At 37.1% G+C, this 15,502-nt stretch overlaps 1 protein-coding gene across 4 annotated transcripts in view; it reads left to right on the top strand.

Annotated features, from left to right (window-relative positions):
- REV1 (REV1 DNA directed polymerase) overlaps positions 1 to 15,502 on the top strand; it is a 91,396-nt gene that overhangs the window by 36,071 nt on the left and 39,823 nt on the right. For 3 of the 4 annotated variants that reach the window (XM_067563553.1, XM_067563554.1, XM_067563556.1), the window contains 5 exons: positions 4,325 to 4,457; positions 8,749 to 8,877; positions 9,620 to 9,774; positions 12,596 to 12,715; positions 15,120 to 15,340. In XM_067563553.1, the coding sequence (XP_067419654.1) occupies positions 4,325 to 4,457; positions 8,749 to 8,877; positions 9,620 to 9,774; positions 12,596 to 12,715; positions 15,120 to 15,340 (758 nt within the window). The remainder of the gene's footprint in view (positions 1 to 4,324; positions 4,458 to 8,748; positions 8,878 to 9,619; positions 9,775 to 12,595; positions 12,716 to 15,119; positions 15,341 to 15,502) is intronic. The other variant, XM_067563555.1, reaches the window with a different exon arrangement.

Genomic DNA, 15,502 nt, shown 5'->3' with positions numbered 1-15,502 from the left:
TGTGTCTGAACCTCTAGACTTCAGGAAGCTTCCTTTTTAGAATATTTCATTTGCTGGAAAGCCCCTGAAGAACTCAGTCAATTCTATCCTCTCACTGTCAGGATTGTTCTCTCAAAAGACAGGCATCTGTTATTGATTATTAAAGGTTTTCTCCTTATCCCACAGTACTTTAGAAACTGTTTTTATTACATTTTGTATTCTAAAGTAGCAATATAAACAATAAATTATTGTTAGCATTTAAGACTAGGTGTGTTACACAATCTGAAATGTGTTTAGTGTGGGGAAAAAGTGACCCATTAAAAATAAATAACTTGCTTTATATTTATTCTCCAATTTTATTTATTTTTCTCAGTTTAAAAGTCTAAAGAGGTTTCTAACTGCTACCATTTAATTTCAGTTTGATTTCTGGAAATCAGATTGTTTTTCACTTCTTATATCAGCAGCAGAAGCAACAAATAGTGTTGGATTAGAATTTATACCACAATTAGTAATTTTGTTGATGTGCAAAGTAGAATAGAATAGTTTGATTCACCGTTATGTTGTTTCTGTAGTGTGAACAGTAGAAAGTTGGCCTTGTCAATAAATTAAGCAGATTTTGGAAGACAAATGGAAAGCGTGTATCTGCCATAATATGTGTCTTGTATTTGTCATTTTGCAGTAGCATAATCACAGTTTAAAATGGGAAGAATGTAAAAAATATAGAATCCATTGTCCTTCCACCTTTTCTTAGTACCTTTCAGGATGTTCAAAACTTAGATTCTAAATATATTCATAATGGGATGTGTAAGACTGAGTGGTTTACAATAAGGGCAGTTACTGTTGCTAGGAATTTAGCCTTGTTGTGCTCTAGTTTGTCAGTAAACAGTTGGTAGCACAGTTCTAAACATAGACACTCACATTTTCTAGGCCAATGTGTTTTGGTAATGATTTGTTACAATTTAGAGAAGTCTTGAAAAGCCAGCTAATTAGATGAAATTGAGGTAGATTAGCTAAGAATAATATACCGTGTGTGATAAGCAAATTCAGCAGTATTTCTTCTATGATATTCAGTGTGTGAGATTTCATTGGGTCTCAGTCAGGTTCAGTATATTACAAACTGATTGTTCCTTTTTGCAGCAGCTTTTTCTGGAAATCCACACGTTCGGTCCTTTTACTTCAGCATCCTCCCTTACTGGCAGGCAGGCAGATCTTTCTTTCTTAATATACAGCCTGATTATACAACCTGTAGTTTGCCAAAGGGTTTTTTTTTTTTTTTTCCTCCTAATACTCTTTTTAAAGTATATATCTTATTAACTACAGGCTCATTACATTTTTAAAAAACCTCTTTTTATTAATTTTGTCTCAACATACCAAACTTCTACCAATAAACAAATATCAAGAGAGATTATTATAGATTCTCATAAAAATGTATCAGATTGTCTTCTTGAGAAGAAGAAAATGAATGAGCATTACTTTGTAGCATGAAATGAAAAGGTGGTATTGCCAGCTGCATAGGCCACTCTAACTTTGCTACATCCTAGAATGTATACGTGAAGCACTTCACAACAGAAACGAACTATGCCATGCAATGCATGTAAATATGGTCCGGTAGGCACATGGGATCATGTGAAACAAACTAATACCTATTTTCTAAAAATATCAAAAGGCCAAATTATGTTCTGTTAAACTTGTGCAACCTGTTGGGGATGTACTTGTGTAAATGAGAAGAAAATTGGGCCCAAGTATTCTTTTTATGTAAATTTATTTTTACACTGAAGTCCAGTATAGAGCAAACTTCATTTGTTTGCTGCCTCATGCTGTCCAAACTGTTCTCTGATCTTGCCTTCTCCAGAACTTGCTTATTAGAAATAATGTTCCAAATTTAAAAAAATAAATATATAAATCCCTGTGATTCACTTAGGTTGGCCAGGTACAGAATCCTTCAGCTTCAACTATTGCTTTTGCAAATTGCTTCTTCAGTGATACTGGTTCCTGCTTTTTGTTCTCCATTCCTGGACAAATATCTAGGAACATTAGAATCTTGGATCCTTTATACAATGCTTCCTTTTTCTTTTTTGGATTCATCCAAAACTATTTATCTTTTACATTTAAAATTTGCTGTCTTTCTCACCCTATATGTCCAATTTGGAGCAGCTTCCGAAGTGGTAGAAAATTATGGTCTATGTTGATATCTTCTTTAACATTCATATCTCAGAACTAAGGGATTAGTGTACACACACAGTTCAGAGGTTGTGATCTCTTTTCCTAGCCACGATGCCCAAGATGTGGATGTTTATAGTCTTTCTTTCCTTCCACTCCAGTATCTACAGTTTTCATTCCAAAGAGCAGCAGTTTTAACCATCATATTAGTCACAGATTTATTCTCAGCGATTTCTTTTACACAGACTTTGGGTCCTGGCCTCTGATTTCTCCATTTGTTACTCCACATTCATCATGCTCCTGTCTAGTTTCCCAACTTTGATGAAAGATTCTCTACCTTGCCTTCCAGTGAGGACAATGTGTTCTGCATTGCCTGGAATTTCACATGAAGTGACTCCATCAACTCATGGGGGGATCTGCTCTGCTATGCTGTGGAAAAAGTCGGCGAGCCCAGTGAAGATAGACAAGATGACAACAACATCTCAGGCCAGGGCCCAGGAAGGCACAGACTAAATTCATTGTTCTTGTCGTTCTTATCTTTATTTTGGGCATAATTTTGCTCTTCATAACTTTGCAACTTCAGACATCTTAGGTAACTGAATGAGCCCATCAAACATTAAAACAAATTTTTAAGAAACAAAAAGACAAGTAAATTAGCAGAAGTTCTATAGAAAGGCAGATGCCCACGTGAATCAGGCTCTGCCTCCCATTACAACACTTTCTTTGACCTGATAACCACCTTTATGTGGAGATAGCACCATACTTCTTTTCAAACTCAAAATGTTTATCAGTAAACTGTTAGTGCTATACAATATTTTTGGACTGTGTGCCACTGTGCAGCTATTATTGTTGTATATTGTATTATATTACAAAGGTGAATTGTATTAAATAGACTGCAATAATAAAAACCAAATCTAAGTAGTACTTTTCCTTTAAAGCAAGCAGTAGCTTTTAGTCCTTATGAGATTTCATCATTTACAGTTCAGTTCTTGATTTCAGGGCTTTGGTTTTTTTGCAGCTACTCAATTTTTCTGGCTGATCTATAGTTAAGACTCAATGCATTTATCTAGAGATACTTAGATATCATGTTGATGTGCAGAGATTAAGAACCTGAACAAAATAGAATAGAAAATGCTTTACTTTATCTCAATTTTCTGTATCTCTGTACCATACATTTCTGTATATGTATCTAGTACTCAGTTGGCTTGAATGATTCTCAGGTCTTTTTGCCTTAGTTCATTCAAAGTAGATTTATTGGAATTAGCTAAAGATCTGTCTCATCTTCTTTAAAAGTCTGAGATTGGAGTATTTATTTAGCATTGCATCATTTTGGTCCATCAGAAGTTTGGAATGATATACCAAGTCAGGTGCTTATGAATCCCAATAAGAGAATCATCAGAGGCCAGTAACTGAAACTTTATATTTATAAATTTAACAATGAAGTGGAAAGTTGTGAAGGGTGTGTGTGCACGCGTGCGGCTTACATTTTTTGCTCATTTCCTGATCTGAAAATGTTCTTGGTATTTCATTTGACTTCTAAAATTCTGATTTGAGGTGTCTAAATTAAGTTACTTAATGTTTAGATTAAGTAATTACTAGAAAGTAGAGATGTCAGTACTAGTTTACAAGGAGGCTGAGCTGTAGAATTGCATTTTAAGTTGAAATTCTATGCAACTATGGCATATTTTTGTTCAGGAAAATGGTTGATAAGTTTGAGTGTCTTGCATTTAGTTTATAGGATGTGATTTTTAGCTTAAAGAAACCTCAGGAATTTGTCAGTTAAATCTTTTCTTACAACCATGTTAAGGTTATTGAAGGCTCTCTCAACTCACATTATTATAGTCTTTATATTGTTGGCCACTAGCCATCTACAAGTTGGTCTCAGGTATTGTGGAAAAAAAGAAAGTATAGTTATTCTTCAGTATTGTCATATTTTATTGTTCTCTGGAGATCTGCCCCATAAATTGATGTTAATATATGGGTAAGTTCTTTGTTGACCTAATAAATTATTGTAGGATATATGAACCAATATATTGTAAACAATTTCCTCATCCTAAAACATGAGCACAGAAACTACTGAAAACATTTCTGTTGTAATCCATTATGATTATCTGTGAATGAAATAAGTCTTTTGAATCATTAAGACAATAATGTAAGAACAAAATATAAAATATTATTTTCCAAGCAGAAAACAGAGTTCCTGATAAATTGGACTCCTCAATCTGGGAGAATCTAGATTCTGCAGAGATGAATGGAGCTGATTTGGATATCTCTGGTTTATCAATGGCTGAAATTGCATCATGTAGTTATGAAGCCAGGTAGGTAGAAATTATTTGTCATGTCTTTTGATTGTAAATCTGTCATACAGTGCTTACAGATAGCAGGTACAATATCTATTTACATTGCTTAAATTCATCCAAATATGGAACATTTAGTCTTTGTTTCAGAAAATTACATTTAAATAAGTTATGCTAGGCGCACCATACAAGAAGGGAAAACGTGTTTCCTCTCCCTCTTTGCAGTATTCCTTTTTACTTGAATGCCATGTTTCAAGTTGTGAGCTAATCAGTTCTCACAAGCTAAGCATATTTCAGTTAGGCCAAAGCCTCTAAAGAAAATCCTAGCTTCCATACAAAGTGGTATTGTTGATTTAATCCTTCACTCTTAATGCCATCCTTCACTCTGAAACAGAACCAATGTTTTTTCCTGGCATTAGGAACATTGTTCTTCTTCTTCGAATGATGTCTCTATGGGTGCTCCACTCTAGGTGCAGCTGCACCCCCTACACCTGGGATCGGAGATCTTCATGAGTAGTGCCTGTTGGGCCGCACATGCGCATCTCCCATCTTGCGCTGTGATCGGGAAGTGTATATATAGAGCTGTGTGGTCCAACCACCCCTTCTCTCCCAATTCCTTCTCTACTGCCTTTGGTCTGGATGAAATCTGCAGCAGAGTCTTATTCTCTCAGTAGATAGTGTCTTAGTTGTCAGTTTTTGTTTAGTTAGCATTTCTTCTTCTTTTCTCTATTAAAAAGTGTAAATTTTTTTTTGTTTTTTCCTTTTCCATTACTTAGATTTTTGTTTCCTGCTTCCTGCCCTCCCTGACCGGGAAGCTTTTTCCCCTCATCCTTATTCCCAGATCTCCCAGGTTTAAGAGGTGCATCTCTTGTGGGGCCACCTTCCCAGTAATGGACAGCCACCCGCAGTGTGTTCACTGTCTGGGAGAGGGACACATACCACAAAAGTGTTCCTATTGCCATGACTTTCGACAGCCAGGGTCAGAAAAGACTCAGGGCATTCACTTGCGACTTCTTCTTATGGAGAAGTCACTGCGTCCAGCTTCAGACCACGGCTCAGACACTTCCCCTCCACAGTCCTCTGCTCCGCCAGGCCATCTGCCAACTCCTGTTCGCTACCTCCTTCCAAAAGAAAGTCGTCTTCTCCCCACTCAGTTGCAAAAAAATGTGCTCCCTTGTCACCCGCTGAGATGCCGCCTGCTAGAACTCTATCTCCTACAAGGTCAATTGCCTTGGCGTCCTTGAAGAGGGGACATAGTTCCATATCCCACCTGAGTACCTCTTGCGCCAGCACCAAACAATGGTCCAAGGACCATACCCGGGCAGACTTACAGCCCTCAGCACCATCTTTCGGTGCTAAAGACTGAGATGTAAGACCACTGAAACTGGCACCAGCCGTGCTGATCAGATCTACTTCAGGCATCATGGCACCAACAAAACTGCTGGTGCCCACATCCTTTTTGGCGCTGTCTAAGACGTTGGAGACAACTAAAACATTGGCTCCAACTATGTCCTCGGCACTGAGCAAGACCTTGGCACTGAGTAAGTCTACAACCCCATCTGCTGGTTACTCAGGAGACTGCACCTCTCCTTCAGCACCAAAACATTCATCAATACCGATAATGCTATTTCCTCCACCACAGGAGTGTTGATACCTCAAAGACTTGTCTGTCTCTGAAGCACCTGAGTTCCCACTCCTCAGACATGACCTACCTCCACTGCTATCCTCGTCACTAGAATCACATCACTCTTCCTCGAGGATGGCACCTCTTTTTCCTAGCAATGTGGAAGAGGAGGACGAGGAGTACTCAGTTCCACCCTCACAACCTCACAAGTTCTCTTCTATACATTACATGCAAGCCAGCACTGCACCAGGTCCCTGGTATGGACCACTGTAGATGCAACTCCATGTGCCGCTCCCTCAGCATTGGCCATACTGGGGTCCTTGTGCCATGTATAGAGCACCGTTTGGGAACCCTCCCACGGACTGGAGCCGAAGGCCTTCATCTTTGCCTTTTTCATCTGCCTCTCATTCTGACACAGGCTGAGCCTCTGCCTATATCCAAGGAGGAAGAAGAGCAAGAAGAGGACATTCCACTGCCGCTCCACTTCTCCTCTTCCACTCCAGATGAGGCTATCATGCCTCCACCTCCTCTTGCAGCTGACGACTTCAGAAACTTTCAGGAGTTATTTCTCAGGATTTCAGACACTCTTCAGATTGTTTTAGAGGAGGAGAAGGACCAATAACATAAGCTGCTCACCATTCTGAACACATCCTCTTCCTATAAAATAACCCTCCTTATTAATGAGGCCATCCTTGATCTGGCAAAAATACTCTGTCAGACCCCAGCATCCATTCCACCAACTTGCAAGCGGATGAACAAAAAATATTATGTCTCCGAAAAGAAGTTGGAATTTCTTTTTACTCATCCGACCCCGAATTCCCTGGTTGTCAATGCTGTGCAGGAAAAATAATGTCAATAACTATTTTGTCCTACCCACCATGATAAAAGACTGGAAACAACTGGACCTGTTCAGACACACAGTTTATTTGTCCACGATGCTCCAATTCCGCATTTCTAATTACAAGACTCTCATGGCTAAATATACCTGCATCAACTACTCAAAAATCCAGGAACTCTGCAAAAACCTTCCTGATGAAAAACTGGAATAACTTGAGGCACTCGTCTCTGAGGGACATCTCTTAGCCAGTGCAGCTCTGCAAGCTTCTTTGGACTCTGCAGACACCCAATCCACAGCATCTGCCATTGTTATGAGGTGGGCATTATGGCTTCACTTCTAGGGCTTTTCTAAAGATGTACAAACTGCAATAGAGCACCTAACCTTTGAAGGTCCCAAATCATTCGCTGAGTGTACGGAGGACTCCCTACACTCCCTTAAAGACTCCCAAGCTACTCTCCAGTCAGTCAGCATTTACACACCAGCATTGAAGAAACACCCGGGGAAATATCATCTTCCTCCATGATCCCAATGATTGCAATACACCCCTCAGTATGACACTCATCCCTGATGACAAAAGCCCCCTGCCAGACACAGACAGAATGTTCCTCAAGGAGCTTCTTCACATGCATCTCTAGCTAAGCAACAATTTTGAAGGTGTAGTTGAGGCCCCAAGAAGCCTCCCCATGTTCCAGTCATACCAACTATCTTTCACATCTCATCAGTTTAGCAAACGCTTAGTCCCCTTTCTTCCCTCATGGAGGCTAATCACCTTGGACAGGTGGGTCCTCGAGATAATCAGGGAAGGATACGCCCTTTCTGATCCTCCACTCTCCCACCCGTCCCTCTTCAGGGACTCTTTACACAAACCCGTTCTACGAGACGAAATAGATCCTCATCTGCAACTGGGAGCCATAGAACCAATCCCTTCCTAACACAGAGGAGCACCCATAGAGGGACACATCTCAAAGAACCTCAGTTGCTGCACAGTATAAGTAACCTTGTCTATTGGAGGTCTGACTCAGATGAGGCATAAAATTAAGTTCCTGACCGTTTGTGATCACTAAATCTAATGATACTTTTTGCACAAATTGTGTGTTGAATTCCCCAAATAGCTGGGAACATCCAGCACCTACAGTAACTTGTTTTAAATATAATCTCAAAGATATATAATATATTGGTTTCTACTTGTGGCAAATAATACCCTAGCATTCATTACCACCATGAAATCATGGCTAGAGTATTTTAAGGCAGATGAGTTTTGATTTTTTTAATGGTTTGTCTTTGCAAAGATTGTATTTATTTTATAGCCCAATACATACATTTACAAAAATGTGCCATTATAATAAAATAAACCACATTGATCCTTGTTCCTTCTCCATGTTCTAGTAGAATTGTAATGTTGTGCACAGTTGTAATGTTGTGCATGTTCTGTCATCGCTTGGAGGAGATGGCAAGCTCTGTCTTTAGGGGACCTGATAAATTAAATAAATATTTAATTTTAAAATCAGCTACTGTGTATAGTCCCACTTGCCCTACGTTTGTTCATTGTTTGAGACACATGGAACAAAATCCTATAATTACTGAATTTAATTACTATAATGCAAGTCACTTTTCACATCAGTTGGACCATTTACATGGGTGGAAAAAACTCCTGTATATATGTTCTTTGTCTTGAATAATGGTGTGGGAAGGTATGAATATTATTATTATTTATTTGTATTACTGTGGCATCTAGGAACCCTAGATATGGGCTGGGACAGCATTGTGCTGTACAGACACTTCATCTTGTAAATATCTGATATTTTGGAATTTATGAAAAGGGAAGGTCTGAGTAACTTATTTGATTTTAGACGAGTTGGTGTAAAGAATGGAATGTTTTTTGGCCAAGCAAAACAGCTATGTCCAAGTCTTCAAGCAGTTCCATATGACTTCCATGCATACAAAGAAGTTACACAGACAATGTATGAAACGCTGGCAAGGTAAAATGTATTATGTATTGTATAATCTTTTGCAGTGATCAGGCATGTTTTCATTTGCCGCATTCCCAAATACCATTAAATGATCTAGGATTTTCATCTTCATGGGTCTGTTTTCCCCATTTCTCCCCCCCCCCCCCTTTCCAAGCCATTCCCATCTCAGATCTTGCTTTTGTAGTAACTTTTTATAATGGAGGGTAGTCAGCCTAGTCTGAGATTGCCCCTATGAGGTATCTTGAGGCCAAATCCTGCAAAATGATCAACATCTGATTCCTGTAGAGTTAGTGTCAAAACTTTCACTAACTTTAGTGGGAGAAGACTGTGGCCTTCAGTTAGCAAGCGTTGTAGGTGCTGCTGTCCTTCCAAGATAGCATCATTTCTTTAGACACTCATTTTCAAGGACTGAATCTTTTTGGAATAAATGTAAAGAAAATTGTGTGTCTTTATTTCATTTGAATGTGGAAAATATGGGGCAGTTCTTTTTAGGTGAAGAATAAAATATTTAACTTCCCTTTTCTAAGTAATCTTTTAAAAGCATGATGCATACTGAAATTAGTTCTAGACAGTAGTTGTTACTATAATTTGCTATATTAATATTTTTAAATGTTTAAGTTGTGTGGGATAATGAGAATAAAAAAAATCAGGGAAATACCATCACAAAAGGAAGACTTTACTTGCTACATATTTGTTTTAACAGATGGTGAGCTGTTGCTGCTGTTTCACCTCCTTTACTTTGTATTGTTAGCTATACTCATAACATCGAAGCAGTCAGTTGTGATGAAGCACTAGTAGATATCACTGAAATCCTTGCAGAGACCAGACTGACTCCTGATGAATTTGCAAATGCTATCCGCACCGAAATCAAAGACCAGACTAAATGTGCTGCCTCTGTTGGGATGGGTTAGTACTTTATTTCATATTTACTTACAAGTGTCACTTGCTGTCGTCCTTGGGTATATCAAAATTACATAAGGGACTGCTAAAACAGTGAGTTTTCATGAAGTACACAAATCATTGCCATTAAAATTAATTAATTTAAAAAAAAAATTCCTTGATGGAAAATGTTAGGCATCCTAACTGTAAAGGTTGCTATCTGCTTCCCTTATACTATTGACGTGGTTTAATTTAACTTCTGGGACACTTTGTGTTCACTTTTAAATAAATATTACTATATCTTTTCTAGCAGATTGACAAATGAAAGCATGTTAAAACATATTGAGTCACCATCTAGGGAGAGTAATAAAGGGCTGTAGGGGTGACATGATTTAGTATGGGTCATGAAACATGTTCACTAAAAGTATAGGAAGTCAGTTTTGTAGGAGGGATAATGTATGAATTCACATCTTTGAAAATTTTCCATGCTTGCTTTTTCTTTCTCCTTGTGTCATGTCATCCCCTCCCCCCCTCCTTTCCTTTCTCTCTGTTCATAATCATATTATAGAAATGAGAATCTGGAAATAAATAATCTGAGACAATTAAAATTCAATTCTGATTTAAGTTGAAATCCATTATCGTAGCTCTTTGGAGGTAGATTTCTCCCATTCTCTCTTATGGGATTCATTACTGTTATTAACTTAAATATAATTCTCCACATTCCTATTTGTGTCCTTGAAACATATATGGAACCTTTTAGAGCCTTATTTAATGTGCTTATTCTTTGTTTAAAAATAAATACATATTTTTATATTTTCTGAGTATAGCTTTATACTCTGATTTCAATTTTGTATTACTGGTTGAAAGAACCAAATTCCTCCAGTCAAATGTGTGTTCCAATAATAAGTATATGTTAAATACTTTTAAAAAGAGAGAAGACGGCAACTACTGTGTATCAAGTCATTTTCTAAAACATCATATGATGGGAACAGTACAAGGACTTCGACCTTAGGCCAGGATAAAATGATTGGAACAAAGGGCATGTGTCCCAGTGACTAGGACACAAGCCTGTGACTTGAAATTTTCGAGACCAGGGTTCAGTTCTTTGCTCTATTAGATATTTTGTGTGATCTTGAGCAAGCAACTTAGGCCTAGTCTCCTTGGGAAGGTCGCATATGTGAATTTAACTGATGATACAGTTCAACTAGTGCAAACTCCTGTATTGGACACTCTTGTTTCTGATATAGATGTTTGCATACTCTTATCTCTGCTATAATAGTCTTTGTTTTGTTTTGTTTAGCTTAAGTTAGTTGGAAACAGATTTTAAGTTAGATTGAAAAAAGAGCATCCACACAGATTTTACTAGCTTAATTTAGCCAATTTAACTAAATCAATTAAATTAAAACTTGTGAATGTGTGTAGAGAAGGCCTTAGTTTTTCTTTGCCTCAGTTCCCCATCTTGTAAAATGAGTATAGTAGTATTTTCCTGCTTCATAGAATGCTGTGAGGATACATATAGTAAAAATTGTGAGTTACTTAGATATTATAGTAATGGGGGCCATATAAATACCTAGAATAGGTAGAATAGTGGAAATCTTAAGCAACGTATTACACGCAGTGGATGGAACACCAAAGTGAGAAGGAAAATTGGACATGGAATCCTTTATTGATTGTGTCATAAATATAACTTCCTAGCATGGTGCCCATGCAGTCTGCATTGCCATCATTATTGACCAAAAAGACATTAAATAATGTAAACCTTGTAGAACAGGAAGTACAGGGACAGCACATTGTAAATGCTGGCATTTACCTAACCTTTTATAGTTTGCTCTATCCTACAGCAAAGTTGAATTTTTTTTTTATAGCAATGATGTTAAAGAATGAGACACGCTAGGGCACCATATTACAGTGGTAGCTGGCTGGACATGAAGAAACCTGTAAGCAGAAAAAAATTGTGAAAATGTGCCAAATGACACCTTCTCACTCTGATTTTATGGGGCGTTCTAATAGAAAAATTAATGGGATTTTATTCTTTCTTAGCAGGTAACGAAATATCCATTTCAATCATATACTTCACTTTTTAGTATGATTGACAGTTTATTATTCTTACGTTGAGCACAGCATCTTTTTTCAGAATGATCTACAGCAGTGATACTCGGATCTCAGTGGTTCAGGAGCCAAATTAGCGATCAGCATTACCCAAAAGCCACAGTAGTGTGAATTCATTGTTTCGTTTACCATTTTTACATATATATTCTCACAGCAAAATGACTGACCAAGTATTACTATTTTATCAACTACCATTGGTTTACAACATAGTAAAAGCCTCTTGATTATTTAATAACTTAAACTGATTAATAATTAAATCACACAGTGTTTTAATAACATGCAGCAAAGAGCCTCAGGAGACACATTTAGAGAGTCACTTGTGGCTCGTGAGCCTCAGTGTGAGTATCGCTGATCGATAGTTCAAAGAATCTGTCATTTTAATTTGTAACAATTTTGATAGCTACTACATCCATATTTCTACATTTGTAAAACATTCACTGGAGACTAGTGTATTAACATATTTTGTAGTGGGTGACTTTTTTATTTTAATTTAGCAAGTACAGGTTAGTGTTGCAAAGATACCCCCGTTCTCCCAAACCCTACAAATTGCCAAAATGGAAGCATAGACTACAGAAACAAATAAATACTAAACCAAAAAACCTACAGTAGTATTTGGAAAGAGGTTAGAATTTGTCTGTACCCCTCTTCACCTTTCTCCTCATCCTCTGAATAAGAAAATGCTGTTTGTGATGGCAGAAACCAGCATAGCCCTCCTTTAATTATTTGTTCACTTTTACAGGTTCCAATATTCTGCTGGCCAGAATGGCAACTCGCAAAGCAAAACCAGATGGACAGTATCACTTAAAACCAGAGGAAGTGGATGATTTTATTAGAGGTCAACTAGTTAGCAATCTTCCAGGTACATTTTTAAATGGAATTCTTCTTTTACAGGGATTTTTGAGGCTGACATTAGAATTTGCTGTATGCTGCAAGTGGGTGTCCAGTATCAATCTAGGGTCAAATTATTTTCCCCAAATTTGATGTAAAAGAGGTTGGTCATTATTTAAGGGTATCTGATCTGCAAAATGAAGTTATTTCATCTTTAGGATTATGTACTGAATGCTGCTCACAGCTGGAATGCTCCTTCTCATTTCTCTTGTCATTTTATATTTTTTCTTTGTATCATCTTTAAGAGTAGAATCCTTATTAAAGACTGTACAAAACCATACAGTATAGTGAGTTGGAGGGGGATGGACTCCGTTTAGTATTTCAGGCAATCTGCATTCTTTTGCATTGCTAATTTGTGGGAGTGACATCTCAAGCAGAGTGCATGCTGAGTCACTACATATGGGAAGTTACTGTTATGAATGTAATGAAAAAGTCTGCTTGCCCGATTGGTTAGCCAGCTCTTTTATGAATGATTGAAGATTGTATTGTAGGTGCTGTCAGGATCAAAGAAAGATTTTTTTTTTAGAAGCGGGTGTGCACTGGAAAAATTTTAAAGTTTGAGAAAGCACCCACTTGTTGATCTTAGGATTTCCCAATGAGATACGGGTTGGAGAAAAATGAGGAAGATGGAGAAGTAGGAAGTTAAATGTAGAAGAGGAGATACTGCAAAATTGGGCATTCTTGGGCTGAAAGAAGGAAGTATTCCTTGAAATTATCCAAAGGAAGGATGGGATAGTGAGTGGAGAATACAATGGAAAAGAACCTTTTCACTTCAAAACCCTGACGACATCTGTGTACACTACCAAGCCATAGTGGACATAGAAGTAGGACTCACAACATTGTTTTTCATTGAATTATTGTATATAAAGATCTCTAGTTATTTAGTATGCCACTAACCTTGAGGTACAGGAATCTGTGTGGATTCTGTCAAAGAAGAATAGTAGAAACTTGCTGAATTGTGACAACCGTATTTATACAATTGTAAGCCAAAATGTTTTCTTGTATGTAACAGTATAGTATGTTATCTTTATAATGTATGCATCTGACACAGTTTGAGAGTTAAGACCCTGAAATAAATGAAGGATAACTGAAATACAGATCATAAATGGGTACTTAATCTTGCTCAAACTGTGTGCACAGCTGTTTTAGGAATATATGTTCCAACGCTAATGTGGATTTCTTTCATATAAGGAAACAAAACACAAGGATATTGCAATAGACATATAAAATATTTGAAATAGCATCATTATCAATATGTTCCACAATATATAATGGTAAAACTAGATTGCTACTTAATTTGTCAATTTCAATTCTGACTATAGGTCACTATAGATTCCTTACAGGCAATTAGGTTTTAGAAGCTTGATTTTCTTTCTTGGTACATAACTTTTTTTATTTCAGCCTCTTCATCTAACCCGTTCTATCTATCCATTTTTGTCTAATTACATTTAATTTTCAATAGTATAATGTATGCTTTAACTTAAAAAGTCCTTTAAAGTTTTCTGATGTCACTTGTATTTAGCAGTAAGTAGTTCCCAAGTGTTTTGAATGTAAGTACATCACTTTAAATTGTAAAATGGAGATTCTAAAAGATGGAATCTGATTACTAGAATATTCTAACTTTACTTATCTACAGTAGCGTAAATGCATAAGTTGTAACAATTTACAAATTAATTATATTTTTATAAATCAATAGTTTCACTAAAAATAGATAAAAATTAACACACTTCAATTTGTGGAGCTGCTGTGGATACCTACAATGTTCACGTGGTTGGTAACTCACATCACTCATAATTTGAGCCATCTTTCCTCTCTGAAATAACATGTTTCTAATCAATTAGTAATTGAAAATAGCCGGAATTTTTGCTGGTTTCCTTTCAAGTGCAAGCACTTGTGTACAGTTGCAAATATACTTCACTTGTTTTATTTCTGCTTATGTAAGGTTTCAGAACTTTTTTCGGATTCATAAAATGTGCTAGTCAGACTGCTGTTTTTAATGCTGACCTTGTGCTCAGTGTTGTACAAAGTGTAGAAGACACAGTAACTATCCAGGGGTTTTACAAGTTAAAAGCAATGTCCTGCAAGCACAGGTTAGTGAGACTTCACACTGGAACAAGCATACAAACAGCAGTAACTGCAGAATTAGGCCCTAAACTAAAATTTGGTACAGACTAAACAAATACTGTACATGATACAAAAGTTGCTGGTCAAATCATAATGCAGCTAATGTGCTTTTTCCCTCATCCCCCTTTAAAATTTGAACTGGATGCTATGCAGCTGAACTTTGAAAAAGAATGGTAGTGCTTTAAAAATAATTAACTTTTTGTCTGGATTGTGTAGACTTAACTAAACAAAATTACTTATCCTCTTGTTAGGAGTTGGTAGGTCAATGGAATCCAAGTTGGCATCTTTGGGAATTAAAACTTGTGGAGACCTACAATATCTTACTATGTCAAAACTCCAGAAGGAATTTGGTCCAAAAACAGGACAGATGCTCTACAGATTCTGTCGTGGTTTGGATGACAGACCTGTTCGAACAGAAAAGGAAAGAAAATCTGTTTCAGCTGAGATCAACTATGGTATAAGATTTACTCAGGTAAACTAAAACAGTCTTTCATTTTGGAGGATGAAAAAATGCCCTCCCAATGCAGAAAATCTTCCTCATTTGCCTAAAGCCTTGGGTATTCCAAAGGCCCTCATTTTAGTTTTTTTGTTTTTTGTTACAGCCACAATCTTAGCAGCCATCTTAACAGTCCAT

This window comes from Emydura macquarii, unplaced genomic scaffold, assembly GCF_026122565.2.
Source record: "Emydura macquarii macquarii isolate MOO-44397 ecotype Brisbane River unplaced genomic scaffold, CSIRO-AGI_Emac_v2 contig_2531, whole genome shotgun sequence".
NCBI lineage: Eukaryota > Metazoa > Chordata > Testudines > Chelidae > Emydura > Emydura macquarii.
Note: the sequence above shows the minus strand (reverse complement) of the source record. Positions and strands in the feature narration are given on the sequence as shown.